This window comes from Galleria mellonella, mitochondrion, assembly GCF_026898425.1.
Source record: "Galleria mellonella mitochondrion, complete genome".
NCBI lineage: Eukaryota > Metazoa > Arthropoda > Insecta > Lepidoptera > Pyralidae > Galleria > Galleria mellonella.
This window is the reverse complement of record NC_028532.1, coordinates 1-15320: the sequence shown is the minus strand read 5'-3', so window position 1 is coordinate 15320 and position 15320 is coordinate 1. Positions and strand designations below refer to the sequence as shown.

The following is a 15320-nucleotide window of genomic DNA, read 5'->3' as shown; positions in this document are numbered from 1 at the left end:
TTTTTTTTTTATAGAAAATTTATTAAAAATGGTTTAATTATAATAAATAATAATTTAATAATAATTATTTAATTAAATATTAATTTATTTATTTATATTTATATATATATATATATAAATTTTAATATATATATATATATATAAATAAAATAAATTAATTAATTAATATTAAAAATTATATTAATAAATTAATTATTTAAATGAATATATATTGATGAATATTGAAATTAATTTTTAATTTTAATATTAAATAAGAAAAAAAAAGAAATTATTTAAAATTTATAATATAAAATTAAATATTTAATTATAAAAAAAAAAAAAAAAAAAATCTATATAATATTAAATTATATAAAAAAAAATTTTTATAGTTTAAAAATTTATTATAAATTTATTTTACATACAAATTTTTGTATAAAATTTTAATTATTTAAATAATAATTAAATTAAATAAAGTAGTAATTAATATTAAAAATTTAAGAAATTAAGATTTAGTAATATGAAAATTAAAAACAAAATTCGTGCCAGCAGTTGCGGTTAAACAAATTTTAAAATAAATTTTTTTAGTTAATAATAAATATTTTAATTTTTGAATTAAATATTAAATTATTAGGTGAAATTTTAATTTAATTAAAATTTATAAAAAATTATGAATTAATAAATTTTATTATAAACTAGGATTAGATACCCTATTATTAAAAAATTAATTTTAAAAACTAAAATAGTAGGTAATTTTTTATTGAAACTTAAATAATTTGGCGGTATTTTAGTTCATTTAGAGGAATCTGTTTAATAATTGATATTCCACGAATAAATTTACTTAATTTGAAATTTTGTATATCGTTGTTATAAAAATATTTTAAAAGAAAAATAATATTTTAAAATTTAAAATAAAATTTAAATCAGATCAAGATGCAGATTATAATTAAGAATATAATGGATTACAATAAATTTATTTAAATGAATATTTAATTGTAAAATTAAATTGAAGGTGGATTTAAATGTAATTTTATTTAATTTATTAAAATGATTAAAAATTAAAATATGTACATATTGCCCGTCGCTTTCATTAATAAATTGGAATAAGTCGTAACAAAGTAGAGGTACTGGAAAGTGTTTCTAGAAAGACAGATTAGAGCTTGAAGAAGTATTTCATTTACATTGAAATGATATTAAATTTATTTAATTAATTTGAAGGGGAGAAATTAATAAATTTATGAAATAATAAAAGAATTTTTAAATAAATAATATTTTAATGGGGGTTAAAGTATTATATAAAGAAAAAATTGAAAATTTTAAAGTGAATTAGTATTGTGAAAGAATTATGAAATAATTGAAAATTAATTTTTATGAAAGTAAATTTAATTTATTGTATCTTGTGTATCAGAGTTTATTAAAAAAAATTTATATAAATTAAATTTCTCGAATTTAAAAGAGTTAATTAATTATAAAAGTTATTGTAGCAAAAATATTTTTAATAATTAATTTGAAATGAAATGTTATTCGTTTTTAAAGATATCTAGTTTTTTTAGAAAAAAATTTAATTTTATATTTAAAAAAAAAAATAATAAATTAATTAATTAATTTATTATAGTTTAAATAAAATATTTTAAGGGATAAGCTTTAATTTAAAATTTTATAATAAAATTAATATTTATTTAAGATTTTTAAAATTTATATTGTTTAAAAATTATATTTTTTTATAAATAATCTTATATTAAAATAAAATTTAATATTAAAATTTAATTTTTTATAAAAATAATTATAAAAATTAAATATATAATGAAATAATGATAAAATTAGTATATTAAATTAAATAAAAATTATAAATTTTAATATAAATAAAAGGAATTCGGCAAAAATATATGTCCACTTGTTTAACAAAAACATGTCTTTTTGATAATAATTTAAAGTCTAATCTGCCCACTGATTTTAAAATTAAAGGGCTGCAGTATATTGACTGTACAAAGGTAGCATAATCATTAGTCTCTTAATTGGTGACTGGAATGAAAGATTGGATGAGATATAATCTGTCTCTTATTTAATAAGTAAAATTTAATTTTTTAGTGAAAAAGCTGAAATAATATTAAAAGACGAGAAGACCCTATAGAGTTTTATAAATTAATAATTTTAAATTATATATAATTTTTTTTAATGTTAAATTTAATTAATTTATTTTGTTGGGGTGATAGAAAAATAAATAAAACTTTTTTTTTATAATAAACATGAATAAGTGAATTTATGATCCTAATTTTTAGATTATAAGAAAAAATTACCTTAGGGATAACAGCGTAATTTTTTTTTTAAGTTCAAATAAAAAAAAAGTTTGCGACCTCGATGTTGGATTAAGATAAAAATTAAATGCAAAAGTTTAAATTTTTTGATCTGTTCGATCATTAAAATCTTACGTGATCTGAGTTCAGACCGGTGTAAGCCAGGTTGGTTTCTATCTTTAGTAAAATAAGATATTTTAGTACGAAAGGAATAAATATTTAAATTAAATTTATTATTTAGAATTTTATTAATTTTTAAATTAAATATTTAAATTAAAAATTATATTTTAACTATTTTGGCAGAAAAATGTGATGATTTTAGAATTCATTGATATATAATTTATTATATAGATAGTAAATGTTATTGAAAGATTTATTAATAATTATTTTAGGAGTAATTATTTTAATTATTGGAGTTTTAGTAGGAGTAGCTTTTTTAACTTTATTAGAACGAAAATTATTAGGATATATTCAGATTCGGAAAGGTCCTAATAAAGTTGGATTAATTGGGATTTTGCAGCCTTTTTCAGATGCTATTAAATTATTTACTAAGGAGCAAATTTATCCTAATTATTCTAATTATTTATCTTATTATTTTTCTCCAGTTATTAGATTTTTATTATCATTAATAATTTGATTAGTAATTCCTTATTATTTTAATTTAATTAGATTTAATATGGGAATTTTATTTTTTTTATGTTGTACTAGATTAGGGGTATATACAGTTATAATTGCAGGTTGATCTTCTAATTCAAGATATTCTTTATTAGGGGGATTACGAGCTGTAGCACAAACTATTTCTTATGAGGTAAGATTAGCTTTAATTTTATTATCTAGAATTATTATAGTTATAGATTTTAATATATTAATATTTAATAAATATCAAAATTTAATTTGATTTATTTTTATTATATATCCGTTAAGATTATGTTGAATTTCATCAAGATTAGCTGAGACTAATCGAACTCCTTTTGATTTTGCTGAAGGGGAAAGAGAGTTAGTTTCAGGGTTTAATATTGAATATAGAAGAGGGGGATTTGCTTTAATTTTTTTAGCTGAATATTCTAGAATTTTATTTATAAGTATATTAATTGTATTAATTTATTTAGGGGGATATAGAATAAGATTATTTTTTTATTTAAAATTAAGATTAGTATCATTTTTATTTATTTGAGTTCGAGGAACATTACCACGATATCGATATGATAAGTTAATATATTTGGCTTGAAAGGTTTATTTACCTATTTCTTTAAATTTTTTATTATTATATATAGGAATTAAAATTTTTTTATAATATAATTTTTATAGTATAAATTAATAGAATAAATATTCTTTCTTAAGTTTTCAAAACAAATGCTTATGTACAAGCTCATTAATTAATTAAAAATTAAATTATCTCAATATTTATTTAAGATAGGAGTAATAATATAATATGAGAAGTAAAGAATAGTTAATAATTGTCCTGTAATAATATAAGGATTTTCTACAGGACGAGCTCCAATTCAAGTTAGAAGAATAATAATTGTAGTTAAGGATCAAAAAAGAATTTGATTTAAAGGGTAAAATTGAATTCCTTGAATTTTTTTATTAAAAGTAAAAGGAAGAATAATTAAAATAAGAATAGAAAAAATTAAAGCAATTACACCTCCTAATTTATTAGGAATAGATCGAAGAATTGCATAGGCAAATAAAAAATATCATTCTGGTTGAATGTGAACTGGTGTTACTAATGGATTTGCGGGGATAAAATTATCAGGATCTCCTAATAAATAAGGATTAGTTAAAGTTAAAATAATTAATAAAAATAATATAATAAAAAAACCAATAAGATCCTTAAATGAGAAGAATGGATGAAAAGGAATTTTATCTAGGTTTCTATTAATTCCTAGAGGATTATTAGATCCTGTTATATGAAGAAATAATAAATGAATTATTACTATTATTAGAATAATAAAAGGTAATAGGAAATGAAATGTGTAAAATCGGGTTAAAGTAGCATTATCAACTGCAAATCCCCCTCAAATTCAAGTAACTAATATATTTCCTAAATAAGGAATTGCAGAAAGAAGATTAGTAATAACTGTTGCCCCTCAAAATGATATTTGACCTCATGGTAAAACATATCCTATAAAGGCAGTTGCTATAAGTAAAAAGAGAATTAAAACTCCAATTATTCAAGTATATTTTAAATTAAAAGATTCATAATATATTCCTCGACCAATATGAATATAAATACAAATAAAGAAAAAAGATGCTCCATTAGCATGTAAAGTACGAATTAATCAACCATAATTTACATTTCGACAAATATAATTTACTCTGTAAAAAGCTAATTCAATATTTGCTGTATAGTATATAGTTAAAAATAGTCCAGTAATAATTTGAATAATGAGACATAAACCTAATAAAGAACCAAAATTTCATCAAGCTGAGATGTTAGAAGGTGTCGGTAAATCAATAAGAGTATTATTAATAATTTTTAAAATTGGATGAGTTTTTCGAATAGGTAAAAATTTATTTATCATTAGTTAAGAAGATCGAAGAGGTCCAAAAAAAATATTAGTAATTTTAACAACTGCAATAAGAGTAATAAATAAATAAATTACTAATATTATTATTATTATGAATGTTTGATTGTTATAAAGTTTAGATAAATTAATTTTATTTTCATTATTAAAAAAAAATATTGTAGTTTGTATAAAATTATTTATTTCTTCAAGATTAATAGAAAAATTAAGTCAATTTAAATTATAAAAAAAAATATAAGAAAAAATAAAATTAATTATTAAAAAGGTAATTGTACTTATTTTATTTAGTGAGGAGATTTTAAATATTTCATTAGAAGCAATACTTGAAACATAAATAAAAAGAACTAGTAGACCTCCTATAAAAGTTAAAAATAAGATATAAGAAAATCAATAAGTTTTAATTAATATTCCAGAAAGGAGGCAGATTATTAAAGTTTGAAATAAAATGGAAATTCCTATGGATAGGGGATGATTTATAAAAAATATTAAAATAGATAATGATATAATTATTATAAAAAAAAATATTTTTAGAATATCAAAGAATAGTTTATGAAAAATAATAATTTTGGAGATTATAGATAAAGATATTTCTTTTTCTTTGAAGTTTTTAAAGAAAAATTCTTATTTTTGATTTACAAGACCAATGTTTTTTTTAAACTATAAAAACAAAAATGACAAATGATAATATTTAATATATTAATTGTTGTATTTATTATATTTTTAATTGGAAATATAATTTTTGTTTCTAAACATAAACATTTATTAATTGTTTTATTAAGATTAGAATTTATTGTTTTAAGAATTTTTTTTTTTTTATTAATTTATTTAAGATTAATTGAAATAAATATATTTATATTAATAGTATTTTTAGTTTTTTCAGTTTGTGAAGGTGCTTTAGGATTATCAATTTTAGTATCTATAATTCGAACTCATGGAAATGATTATTTTCAAAGATTTAATTTATTATAAATGATAAAATTTATATTTATAATTATTTTTATAATTCCTTTATGTTTTAAAAAAAATATATTTTGATTGGTTCAAAATTTAATGATATTAATAATATTTATATTTATAAATTTAAATATTAGAATTTATTATAATACTAATTTAAGATATATATTTTCTTGTGATATTATATCTTTTGGTTTAATTTTATTAAGAATTTGAATTTGTATATTAATATTAATAGCAAGAGAAAATTTATTAAAAATAGGATTTTATGTTAATTTTTTTTTACTTAATATATTATTTATGTTATTAATATTATATTTAACTTTTTCAATAATAAATTTATTTATATTTTATTTATTTTTTGAAGGAAGATTAATTCCTACTTTATTATTAATTGTAGGTTGAGGATATCAACCTGAACGAATTCAGGCTGGGATATATTTATTATTTTATACTTTATTTGCATCTTTACCGTTATTAATAGGAATTTTTTATATTTTTAATAAAAGAAATAATATTATATTTTATTTTTTAAAATTTATAAGTTTTGATTTTTATTTATTATATTTTTCAATAATTTTAGCTTTTTTAGTTAAGATACCAATGTATTTTGTTCATTTATGACTTCCTAAAGCTCATGTAGAAGCTCCTGTTTCGGGTTCAATAATTTTAGCTGGGATTATGTTAAAATTAGGGGGTTATGGTTTATTGCGAATTTTAATTTTACTTGAAAAACTTAGTTTAAAATTAAATTTTATTTGAATTATTATTAGATTAGTTGGTGGATTTTATATTAGATTAAAATGTTTTTGTCAAGTTGATATAAAATCTTTAATTGCTTATTCTTCTGTTTGTCATATAGGAGTGGTAATTGGAGGAATTATAACATTAAATTATTGAGGTTTTATAGGTTCTTATTTATTAATAATTGGGCATGGTTTATGTTCTTCGGGAATATTTTGTTTAGCTAATATTAATTTTGAACGTTTAAATAGACGAAGATTATATATTAATAAGGGAATAATAAATTTTATACCTTCAATAAGATTATGATGATTTTTATTAATATCTTCTAATATAGCTGCTCCACCATCATTAAATTTAATGGGAGAAATTAGTTTAATTAATAGTTTAATAAGATGATCATGATTATCAATAATTATATTAATATTAATTTCATTTTTTAGAGCTGGTTATAGATTATATTTATATTCTTATACTCAACATGGAAAATATTATAGAGGATTATATAGATTTTATACAGGAGTTTCTCGAGAATATTTATTATTAATATTACATTGATTACCTTTAAATTTAATAATTTTAAAGGTAGATTGAGTAATAATTTGATTTTACTTAAATAATTTAAAATAAAATATTGATTTGTGGTATCAAAAATATAAGATTACTTATTTTAAGTTATAAAAAAATTTTCAATTTGTTTTATTAGATTTTTTTTTTTATTTTTTATAAGAATAGTAAATTTTATAATAATAATTTATTTTATTATAAATAATATAGTAATTTTTTTAGAGTGAGAAGTTATTACTTTAAATTCAGTAAGAGTAGTAATATCTATTTTATTAGATTGAATATCTTTATTATTTATAATATTTGTTTTATTAATTTCTTCAGTTGTAATTTATTATAGAAAAAGATATATAAGATCAGAATTAAATTTAAATCGTTTTATTATTTTAGTTTTATTATTTGTATTTTCTATAATTTTATTAATTATTAGTCCTAATATTGTAAGTATTTTATTAGGTTGAGATGGGTTAGGATTAGTTTCTTATTGTTTAGTTATTTATTATCAAAATTTTAAATCTTATAATGCTGGAATATTAACTGCTTTATCTAATCGGGTTGGGGATGTATTTATTTTAATGGTAATTTCTTGAATGTTAAATTATGGAAGATGAAATTATATTTTTTATTTAATATTTATAAAAAATGATTATGAAATATATATAATTAGAAGATTAATTATTATTGCTGCTATAACTAAAAGAGCTCAGATTCCTTTTAGTTCTTGGTTACCTGCTGCTATGGCAGCTCCTACTCCTGTATCTGCTTTAGTACATTCTTCAACTTTAGTAACTGCTGGAGTATATTTATTAATTCGTTTTAATTTATTATTGATTGATATATTATTTTTAAAAATTTTATTATTATTATCTGGTTTAACAATATTTATAGCAGGTATTTCAGCTAATTATGAGTTTGATTTAAAAAAAATTATTGCTTTATCTACTTTAAGACAATTAGGATTAATAATAAGAATTTTAAGTATAGGAATACCAGATTTAGCTTTTTTTCATTTATTAACTCATGCTATATTTAAGGCTTTATTATTTATATGTGCTGGAGTTATTATTCATATAATAAATGATACTCAAGATATTCGATTAATAGGAGGAATTAGAAATTATATTCCTATAACTTCTTTATGTATAAATATTTCTAATTTGGCATTATGTGGTATTCCCTTTTTAGCGGGATTTTATTCTAAGGATTTAATTTTAGAAATAGTAAGTTTAAGAAATTTAAATTTATTAATTTATTATATTTATTATTTATCTACAGGATTAACTATATTTTATACTATTCGATTAATTATATATTTAATAGTAAATGATTATAATTTAATAAGAATTTATAATTTATATGATGAAGATTATACTATATTAAAAAGAATAATAGTTTTACTTTTTATAAGAGTTATTAGTGGTTCTATATTAAGTTGAATAATTTTTTTAAATCCATATATAATTTATTTACCTTTAAATATAAAAATAATAGTTGTATACGTTAGATTATTAGGAGGGTTTATTGGTTATTTTGTTAGAAATATAATAATTTATTCAATAAATAAATTTTTAATAACTTATAATATTAGAAGATTTTTATGTTTAATATGATTTATACCTAGATTATCTACTTATGGTTTAAATTATTATTTTTTAAAGTTAGGACAAAATTTATTAAAATATATTGATTTAGGATGAAGTGAATTATATAGAGGACAAGGTATATATTATATTTTAAAAAATTATTCAATTTTTTATAATTTTTATCAAGTAAATAATTTTAAAATTTATTTATTTAGATTTGTTATATGAATAATAATTTTATATTATTTTATATTAATAAAATTTTAAATAGCTTATATAATTAAGAGCATAATATTGAAGATATTAAGGAGATTGATTTAATCTTTAGATAATTAATTAAATAAATATATATATTTTATATATTTATATAGATAATTTATTTATAAAAATAATAAAATTTTATTTTTACAATGAAAATGTAATGTTTTTATTAAACTATATAAATAAGAAATATTAATGGAATTAAACCACTAAAAATTAAGTTAGCAGCTTAATTTTAAACTTTATATTTCTTAAAAATAAGAAATAAAATTTAATTGGAATTAGTTATTCAATAGTATCATTAACAGTGATATACCTCTATTTTGGTTTCAATTAATAAATAAGGAGAAAATACTCTATCTTTTAAGTCGAAATTAAATGCAAAAATTGCTTCTTATTTATTATAAGATAAATTGAGAGTTCAATATTTTTTGAATGCAAATCAAATGTTTTGAATTTAAACTATAATCCTAAAGGAAAAAATTAATTTGTTCAATTTAATATATTTTGATTTCATTCATAATATAATCCAATTAAAAGGACAATAATAAAAAAGAAACTAATTTTTGATCAAATAATAAAATTGACTAAATTGAATAGAGGAATAATAGGAAAAATTAAGGCAATTTCTACATCAAAAATTAAAAAAATAACAGTAATAAGATAAAAGTGGAGGGAAAATGGTATTCGAGCTGAGGATTTGGGGTCAAATCCACATTCAAAAGGTGAGGATTTTTCTCGATCTGAAAATGTTTTTTTTGATAGGATAATAGAAATAATTATTATAATATTTGAAATAATAAGAATAATAGTAGAAATAAGTAAAATTAAAATAATTATTTATATTAAAAAAATTAAACTTTTTGATTGGAAGTCAAATATACTAAATATATTATATAAATAAGTTAATTTCCTCATCAATAAATAGAAATGTATAAGAAAAGTCAAACTACATCAACAAAATGTCAATATCAAGCTGCAGCTTCAAATCCAAAATGATGTTTATTAGAAAAATGATTTAAAGAATGACGAATTAAACATACAGTTAAAAAAATAGTTCCAATAATTACATGAAGTCCATGAAATCCAGTTGCTATAAAAAAAGTAGAACCATAAATACTATCAGCAATTGTGAAAGAAGCTTCAATATATTCATAAGCTTGAAGAATAGTAAAGTAAATTCCTAAGGTAATTGTAATAAATAAACCTTGGAAAGTTTGAGAAAAGTTATTTTCTATTAAAGCATGATGAGCTCAAGTAATTGTAACTCCTGAGGAAATTAAAATAATTGTATTTAATAAAGGAATTTGAAATGGATTAAATGGGGTAATACCTGCAGGAGGTCAAATTGCTCCAATTTCAATATTGGGGGATAATCTTCTATGAAAAAAAGCTCAAAAAAAAGATACAAAGAAAAAAATTTCTGAAATAATAAATAGAATTATACCTCATCGTAATCCTTTTGAAACTAGAATAGTATGTTTACCTTGATAAGTTCCCTCTCGTGTAATATCTCGTCATCATTGATATATAGAGAGGATAACAATAATATAACCTAAAATTAATAAATTAAAATTATAATTATGAAATCATTTAATTATACCTGAAACTAGAGTTATAATTCCAATAGCACTTGTTAAAGGTCAAGGACTATAATCTACTAAATGAAATGGATGATTATGGTTAGTTTTCATTAATTAACTTCACTAGAATAAAGAGTTCTTAAAATTGCAATGACATAAGATTGAATTACTGCAACTGCTGATTCTAAAGTTAAAAGTAAAATTTGAATAATAACTAAAATAATTACTAAAGAAGGGGGAAATTTAGATCCTGTGCCACTAAGTAAAGTCATTAAAAGATGTCCTGCAATTATATTAGCTGTTAAACGAACAGCTAAAGTTCCTGGACGAATGATATTTCTAATTGTTTCAATTAATACTATAAAAGGTATTAAAATAGTAGGAGTACCTTGAGGAATTATATGAATAAATATATGTTGAGTATTATTAATTCATCCATATAATATGAATCTTAATCATAATGGTAAAGATAGGGAAAGAGAAAGAGTAAGATGTCTAGTTCTTGTAAAAATATATGGAAATAAACCTAAAAAATTATTAAATAAAACAAAAGAAAATATTGAAATAAAAATTAATGTAAAATTATTAAATAAAGGATTATTTCCTAGTAAGGTTTTAAATTCATTATGTAATTTATTAAAAATTAAGTTTCAAAAAATATGATATCGATTAGGAATTAATCAAAATGAATAAGGAATAAATAAAAGACCAATTAAGGTTCTTAATCAATTTAAAGATAAATTAAAAATATTAGTTGAAGGATCAAAAATTGAAAATAAATTACTTATCATTTTCAGTTTAAATTTATATAATTTATTTTTTTTTTATTATTTTGTTTTATTATTATTTTAATATTATAAATATAATAATTTATAATATTAAAAATAATAAAAAAAATAATAAAAAAAATAAATGAAATTAGTCAATTAATAGGTATTATTTGTGGAATAAAAGAATATTACTTAGGTAATAATTTAAATTTGACATATTTATGTTATAATTTTAACTAATTCTTTCATTAGAAGTAATTGCTAATTTACTATAAAGTGGTTTAAGAGACCAATACTTGCTTTCAGTCATCTAATGAAGAATAATTATTAATTCAATTAATAAAATTTTTAATTGAAATTCTTTCAATAACAATAGGTATAAAACTATGATTTGCTCCACAAATTTCTGAACATTGACCATAAAAAATTCCTGGACGATTGATAAAGAAATTAGTTTGATTTAAACGACCTGGATTTGCATCAACTTTAACCCCTAAAGATGGGATAGTTCAAGAGTGAATTACATCTGTAGCAGTAACTAAAATTCGAATTTGGTTATTTATGGGTAAAATAATACGATTATCTACATCTAAAAGACGAAAATTATTTAAAGGAAGTTCATTACTTGCAATTATATAAGAGTCAAATTCAATATTATTAAAGTCTGAATATTCATAACTTCAATATCATTGATGTCCAATAGTTTTTAAGGTAATAAGAGGATTATTTAATTCATCTAATAAATATAATAAACGAAGAGAGGGTAATGCAATAAAAATTAGAGTAATTGCTGGTAGAACAGTTCAAATTAATTCAATTATTTGACCTTCAAGTAAAAATCGATTAATAAATTTATTAAAAAATAAGTTAATTATAATATATCCTACTAAAATAGTAATTATAATTAAAATAATTAAAGTATGATCATGAAAAAAAATAATTTGTTCTATAAGAGGAGAGGCACTATTTTGTAAATTAAAATTAGATCAAGTTGCAATTTCTAAAAAAAGGATAATCCTTTATAAATGGGGTTTAAATCCATTACATATAATCTGCCATATTAGAAATTTCTTAAAATAGGAAGTTCATTATATGAATGTTCAGCTGGGGGAAGATTTTGATATCATTCAATTGAAGAAGATAAATTAAGGGGAAATAATACTGTTCGTTGATTAATTATAGATTCTCAAATAGTAATAATTAAAAATAATATGGCTAATAATGAAATATAAGATCCTAGGGTGGAAATAATATTTCAAGAAGTATAAGCATCAGGATAATCAGAATATCGTCGAGGCATACCTGCAAGTCCTAAAAAATGTTGGGGAAAAAAGGTTAAATTTACTCCAATAAATATTGTGAAAAATTGAATTTTTAATATAAAAGGATTTATTGAAAGACCTGTAAATAAAGGATATCAATGAATGAATCCTGCTATAATGGCAAATACAGCTCCTATAGATAAGACATAATGAAAATGAGCAACAACATAATAAGTATCATGAAGTCTAACATCAATAGAAGAATTGGCTAAAATTACTCCAGTTAATCCTCCTACAGTAAATAAGAATACAAAACCTAATCTTCAAAGTATAGAAGGACTATAATTAATTTGAGTACCATGGAGAGTTGCTAATCAACTAAAAATTTTAATGCCTGTAGGAACTGCAATAATTATAGTGGCTGAAGTGAAATAAGCTCGTGTATCAATATCTATTCCAACTGTAAATATGTGATGAGCTCAAACAACAAATCCTAATAGTCCAATTGCTAGTATAGCATAAATTATACCTAAACAGCCAAAAGTTTCTTTTTTACCTCTTTCTTGAGAAATAATATGGGAAATTATACCAAATCCAGGTAAAATTAGAATATAAACTTCTGGATGACCAAAAAATCAAAATAAGTGTTGATAAAGAATTGGATCTCCTCCTCCTGCAGGGTCAAAAAATGATGTGTTTAAATTACGATCAGTTAAAAGTATAGTAATAGCTCCAGCTAGAACAGGCAATGAAAGAAGTAATAATAGTGCTGTAATTCTTACAGATCAAATAAATAATGGTATTTGATCAAATGATAAACCATTTAATTTTATATTAATAACTGTTGTAATGAAATTTACAGCTCCTAAAATAGAAGAAATTCCAGCTAAATGGAGAGAAAAAATAGCTAAATCTACAGATCTACCTCTATGGGCAATATTAGAAGATAAAGGTGGATAAACTGTTCATCCTGTTCCTGCTCCATTTTCAACAATTCTTCTAAAAATTAATAAAGTAAGAGAAGGAGGTAATAATCAAAAACTTATATTATTAAGTCGGGGGAAAGCTATGTCAGGGGCTCCTAATATTAGGGGAACTAATCAATTTCCAAATCCACCAATTATAATAGGTATTACTATAAAAAAAATTATAATAAAGGCATGACCTGTAACAATAGTATTATAAATTTGATCATCTCCAATAAGAGAACCAGGATTACCAAGTTCAGCTCGAATTAATAATCTTAGGGAAGTTCCAACTATTCCTGATCAAATTCCAAAAATAAAATATAAAGTACCAATATCTTTATGATTTGTTGAAAAAAGTCATTTTCGCAAAAAAAAAATAAAATGGCTGAGTTTATAAGCGATAAATTGTAAATTTATTAACGAGAAATTTCTCTTTTATTATAAGTTTTATAGTCAAAGAATGATATGAAATTGCAAATTTCATGGTATAAAGAAAATTTATTAAGGCTTAAAGAAATTTTCTTTATGAATAATTTTGAAGATTATTAGTTTTTATTAACCTAAAACCTTATAAAAAAATTAAAGTTCTTAAAATTATTCCTGTAATTGATAAAAAAGATAAAAAATTAATAAAAATTAAATTTTTATTTTTTAAAAAAATTTTTATTCATTTTAAATTAATATAATTAAATAAAAAGGATGAATAAATAATTCGAATATAAAAAAATAAAATAATTAATCTTGTTATAATAAAAATAAATGTAATAATAAAAAAATCTATTGATAATAAAAAATTAATTAAGATTCATTTTGGAAAAAATCCAATAAAGGGGGGTAATCCTCCTAATGATAAAAAATTAATTAATAGGAATATTTTAATTGAGTAATTAATATTAGAGATAAAAAGTTGATTAATAAAGAATATATTTAATAATTGAAAAAAAAAACATATGATTCTGATTAAAAATGAATATATAATTAAATAAAATATTCAAAGATTTTCTCTAATTAAAATTGAAGCTAATATTCATCCTAAATTATTAATTGAAGAAAAAGTTATAAGTTTACGTAAAGAAGATTGATTAAGACCTCCAATAGCTCCAATAATAGTATTTAAAGTTATAATAATAATAATAAAATTTTTATTTAAATAATAAGACAATAAAATTATGGGGGTAATTTTTTGTCATGTTATTAATAAGAAATTATTAAATCAAGATAAACCTTCAGAAATATTAGGGAATCAAAAATGAAAAGGTACTGAACCTATTTTTATTAATAGGGAAGAATTAATTATAATTGAAATAAAATTATTTATTTCAAAATTTTTTATTAAAGTTATTTTTATTAAAATTGAAAAAATAAAATTAATGGAAGCAATAGATTGAGTAAGAAAGTATTTTAAAGAAGCTTCAGTAGAAAATAAATTAGTAGAGTGGGAGATTAGGGGGATAAAACTTAAAAGATTAATTTCTAGACCAATTCAACATCCAAATCAAGAATTAGAAGAAATAGAGATTAATGTTCTGAAAAATAGAATAAATAAAAAAAATATTTTATTGGAATTAATTTGAAAGAAAATATTAAATAAATTTAATTAAATTTAATTAAAATTTAAAAAATAATAAAATATATTTTAGTGTAAGAAGCACAATAGTTTTTGATACTATTAGATATAGTTTAATTCTATAAAATATAATAAAGGTAAAAAAATTACTTAATTTATCCTATCAGAATAATCCTTTAATCAGGCACTTTATTATTTAAAAAAAAGGATTAACTTTATATTTGAGGTATGAACCCAAAAGCTTAAATTTAGCTTATTTTTAA

General features: G+C 19.6%; 13 protein-coding genes and 24 non-coding genes across 37 annotated transcripts, besides 1 other annotated feature; 14 read left to right on the top strand and 23 right to left on the bottom strand. All coding sequences in view use genetic code 5, as the record gives it.

Annotated features, from left to right (window-relative positions):
• Positions 1–350: a D loop (control region).
• Positions 351–1125, top strand: AT056_gr01. The gene has a single exon. It is a non-coding gene; the product is annotated as a 12S ribosomal RNA (ribosomal RNA).
• AT056_gt22 lies at positions 1126–1192 on the top strand. The gene has a single exon. It is a non-coding gene; the product is annotated as a tRNA-Val (tRNA).
• On the top strand, positions 1193–2560 carry AT056_gr02. The gene has a single exon. It is a non-coding gene; the product is annotated as a 16S ribosomal RNA (ribosomal RNA).
• On the top strand, positions 2561–2627 carry AT056_gt21. The gene has a single exon. It is a non-coding gene; the product is annotated as a tRNA-Leu (tRNA).
• Positions 2628–2634: 7 nt separating this feature from the next.
• ND1 (NADH dehydrogenase subunit 1) lies at positions 2635–3564 on the top strand. Its single transcript has one exon. The coding sequence runs from the start codon at positions 2635–2637 to the stop codon at positions 3562–3564; it is 930 nt and encodes a 309-aa protein (YP_009183570.1).
• Positions 3565–3581: 17 nt separating this feature from the next.
• AT056_gt20 lies at positions 3582–3648 on the bottom strand. The gene has a single exon. It is a non-coding gene; the product is annotated as a tRNA-Ser (tRNA).
• Positions 3647–4792, bottom strand: CYTB (cytochrome b). The gene has a single exon. The coding sequence runs from the start codon at positions 4790–4792 to the stop codon at positions 3647–3649; it is 1146 nt and encodes a 381-aa protein (YP_009183569.1).
• Positions 4793–4798: 6 nt separating this feature from the next.
• On the bottom strand, positions 4799–5332 carry ND6 (NADH dehydrogenase subunit 6). Its single transcript has one exon. The coding sequence runs from the start codon at positions 5330–5332 to the stop codon at positions 4799–4801; it is 534 nt and encodes a 177-aa protein (YP_009183568.1).
• A 2-nt stretch (positions 5333–5334) lies between these two features.
• AT056_gt19 lies at positions 5335–5400 on the top strand. Its single transcript has one exon. It is a non-coding gene; the product is annotated as a tRNA-Pro (tRNA).
• AT056_gt18 lies at positions 5401–5474 on the bottom strand. Its single transcript has one exon. It is a non-coding gene; the product is annotated as a tRNA-Thr (tRNA).
• A 2-nt stretch (positions 5475–5476) lies between these two features.
• ND4L (NADH dehydrogenase subunit 4L) lies at positions 5477–5767 on the top strand. Its single transcript has one exon. It carries the CDS (start codon positions 5477–5479, stop codon positions 5765–5767), a length of 291 nt encoding a protein of 96 aa, YP_009183567.1.
• Positions 5768–7106, top strand: ND4 (NADH dehydrogenase subunit 4). The gene has a single exon. A coding segment is annotated over exon 1 (1339 nt).
• On the top strand, positions 7107–7173 carry AT056_gt17. The gene has a single exon. It is a non-coding gene; the product is annotated as a tRNA-His (tRNA).
• ND5 (NADH dehydrogenase subunit 5) lies at positions 7174–8913 on the top strand. The gene has a single exon. The coding sequence runs from the start codon at positions 7174–7176 to the stop codon at positions 8911–8913; it is 1740 nt and encodes a 579-aa protein (YP_009183565.1).
• On the top strand, positions 8908–8977 carry AT056_gt16. The gene has a single exon. It is a non-coding gene; the product is annotated as a tRNA-Phe (tRNA).
• A 46-nt stretch (positions 8978–9023) lies between these two features.
• Positions 9024–9091, bottom strand: AT056_gt15. Its single transcript has one exon. It is a non-coding gene; the product is annotated as a tRNA-Glu (tRNA).
• Positions 9092–9100: 9 nt separating this feature from the next.
• AT056_gt14 lies at positions 9101–9170 on the bottom strand. Its single transcript has one exon. It is a non-coding gene; the product is annotated as a tRNA-Ser (tRNA).
• Positions 9171–9177: 7 nt separating this feature from the next.
• On the bottom strand, positions 9178–9244 carry AT056_gt13. Its single transcript has one exon. It is a non-coding gene; the product is annotated as a tRNA-Asn (tRNA).
• Positions 9245–9307, bottom strand: AT056_gt12. Its single transcript has one exon. It is a non-coding gene; the product is annotated as a tRNA-Arg (tRNA).
• A 4-nt stretch (positions 9308–9311) lies between these two features.
• On the bottom strand, positions 9312–9379 carry AT056_gt11. Its single transcript has one exon. It is a non-coding gene; the product is annotated as a tRNA-Ala (tRNA).
• Positions 9380–9390: 11 nt separating this feature from the next.
• ND3 (NADH dehydrogenase subunit 3) lies at positions 9391–9744 on the bottom strand. Its single transcript has one exon. The coding sequence runs from the start codon at positions 9742–9744 to the stop codon at positions 9391–9393; it is 354 nt and encodes a 117-aa protein (YP_009183564.1).
• Positions 9745–9809, bottom strand: AT056_gt10. Its single transcript has one exon. It is a non-coding gene; the product is annotated as a tRNA-Gly (tRNA).
• A 3-nt stretch (positions 9810–9812) lies between these two features.
• Positions 9813–10601, bottom strand: COX3 (cytochrome c oxidase subunit III). The gene has a single exon. It carries the CDS (start codon positions 10599–10601, stop codon positions 9813–9815), a length of 789 nt encoding a protein of 262 aa, YP_009183563.1.
• Positions 10601–11281, bottom strand: ATP6 (ATP synthase F0 subunit 6). Its single transcript has one exon. The coding sequence runs from the start codon at positions 11279–11281 to the stop codon at positions 10601–10603; it is 681 nt and encodes a 226-aa protein (YP_009183562.1).
• On the bottom strand, positions 11275–11439 carry ATP8 (ATP synthase F0 subunit 8). Its single transcript has one exon. It carries the CDS (start codon positions 11437–11439, stop codon positions 11275–11277), a length of 165 nt encoding a protein of 54 aa, YP_009183561.1.
• On the bottom strand, positions 11440–11506 carry AT056_gt09. The gene has a single exon. It is a non-coding gene; the product is annotated as a tRNA-Asp (tRNA).
• On the bottom strand, positions 11506–11576 carry AT056_gt08. The gene has a single exon. It is a non-coding gene; the product is annotated as a tRNA-Lys (tRNA).
• Positions 11577–12258, bottom strand: COX2 (cytochrome c oxidase subunit II). Its single transcript has one exon. A coding segment is annotated over exon 1 (682 nt).
• AT056_gt07 lies at positions 12259–12325 on the bottom strand. Its single transcript has one exon. It is a non-coding gene; the product is annotated as a tRNA-Leu (tRNA).
• Positions 12326–13868, bottom strand: COX1 (cytochrome c oxidase subunit I). The gene has a single exon. A coding segment is annotated over exon 1 (1543 nt).
• On the top strand, positions 13866–13933 carry AT056_gt06. Its single transcript has one exon. It is a non-coding gene; the product is annotated as a tRNA-Tyr (tRNA).
• AT056_gt05 lies at positions 13934–14000 on the top strand. Its single transcript has one exon. It is a non-coding gene; the product is annotated as a tRNA-Cys (tRNA).
• On the bottom strand, positions 13993–14060 carry AT056_gt04. The gene has a single exon. It is a non-coding gene; the product is annotated as a tRNA-Trp (tRNA).
• Positions 14059–15060, bottom strand: ND2 (NADH dehydrogenase subunit 2). The gene has a single exon. The coding sequence runs from the start codon at positions 15058–15060 to the stop codon at positions 14059–14061; it is 1002 nt and encodes a 333-aa protein (YP_009183558.1).
• A 60-nt stretch (positions 15061–15120) lies between these two features.
• Positions 15121–15189, top strand: AT056_gt03. The gene has a single exon. It is a non-coding gene; the product is annotated as a tRNA-Gln (tRNA).
• Positions 15187–15251, bottom strand: AT056_gt02. The gene has a single exon. It is a non-coding gene; the product is annotated as a tRNA-Ile (tRNA).
• A 1-nt stretch (position 15252) lies between these two features.
• AT056_gt01 lies at positions 15253–15320 on the bottom strand. Its single transcript has one exon. It is a non-coding gene; the product is annotated as a tRNA-Met (tRNA).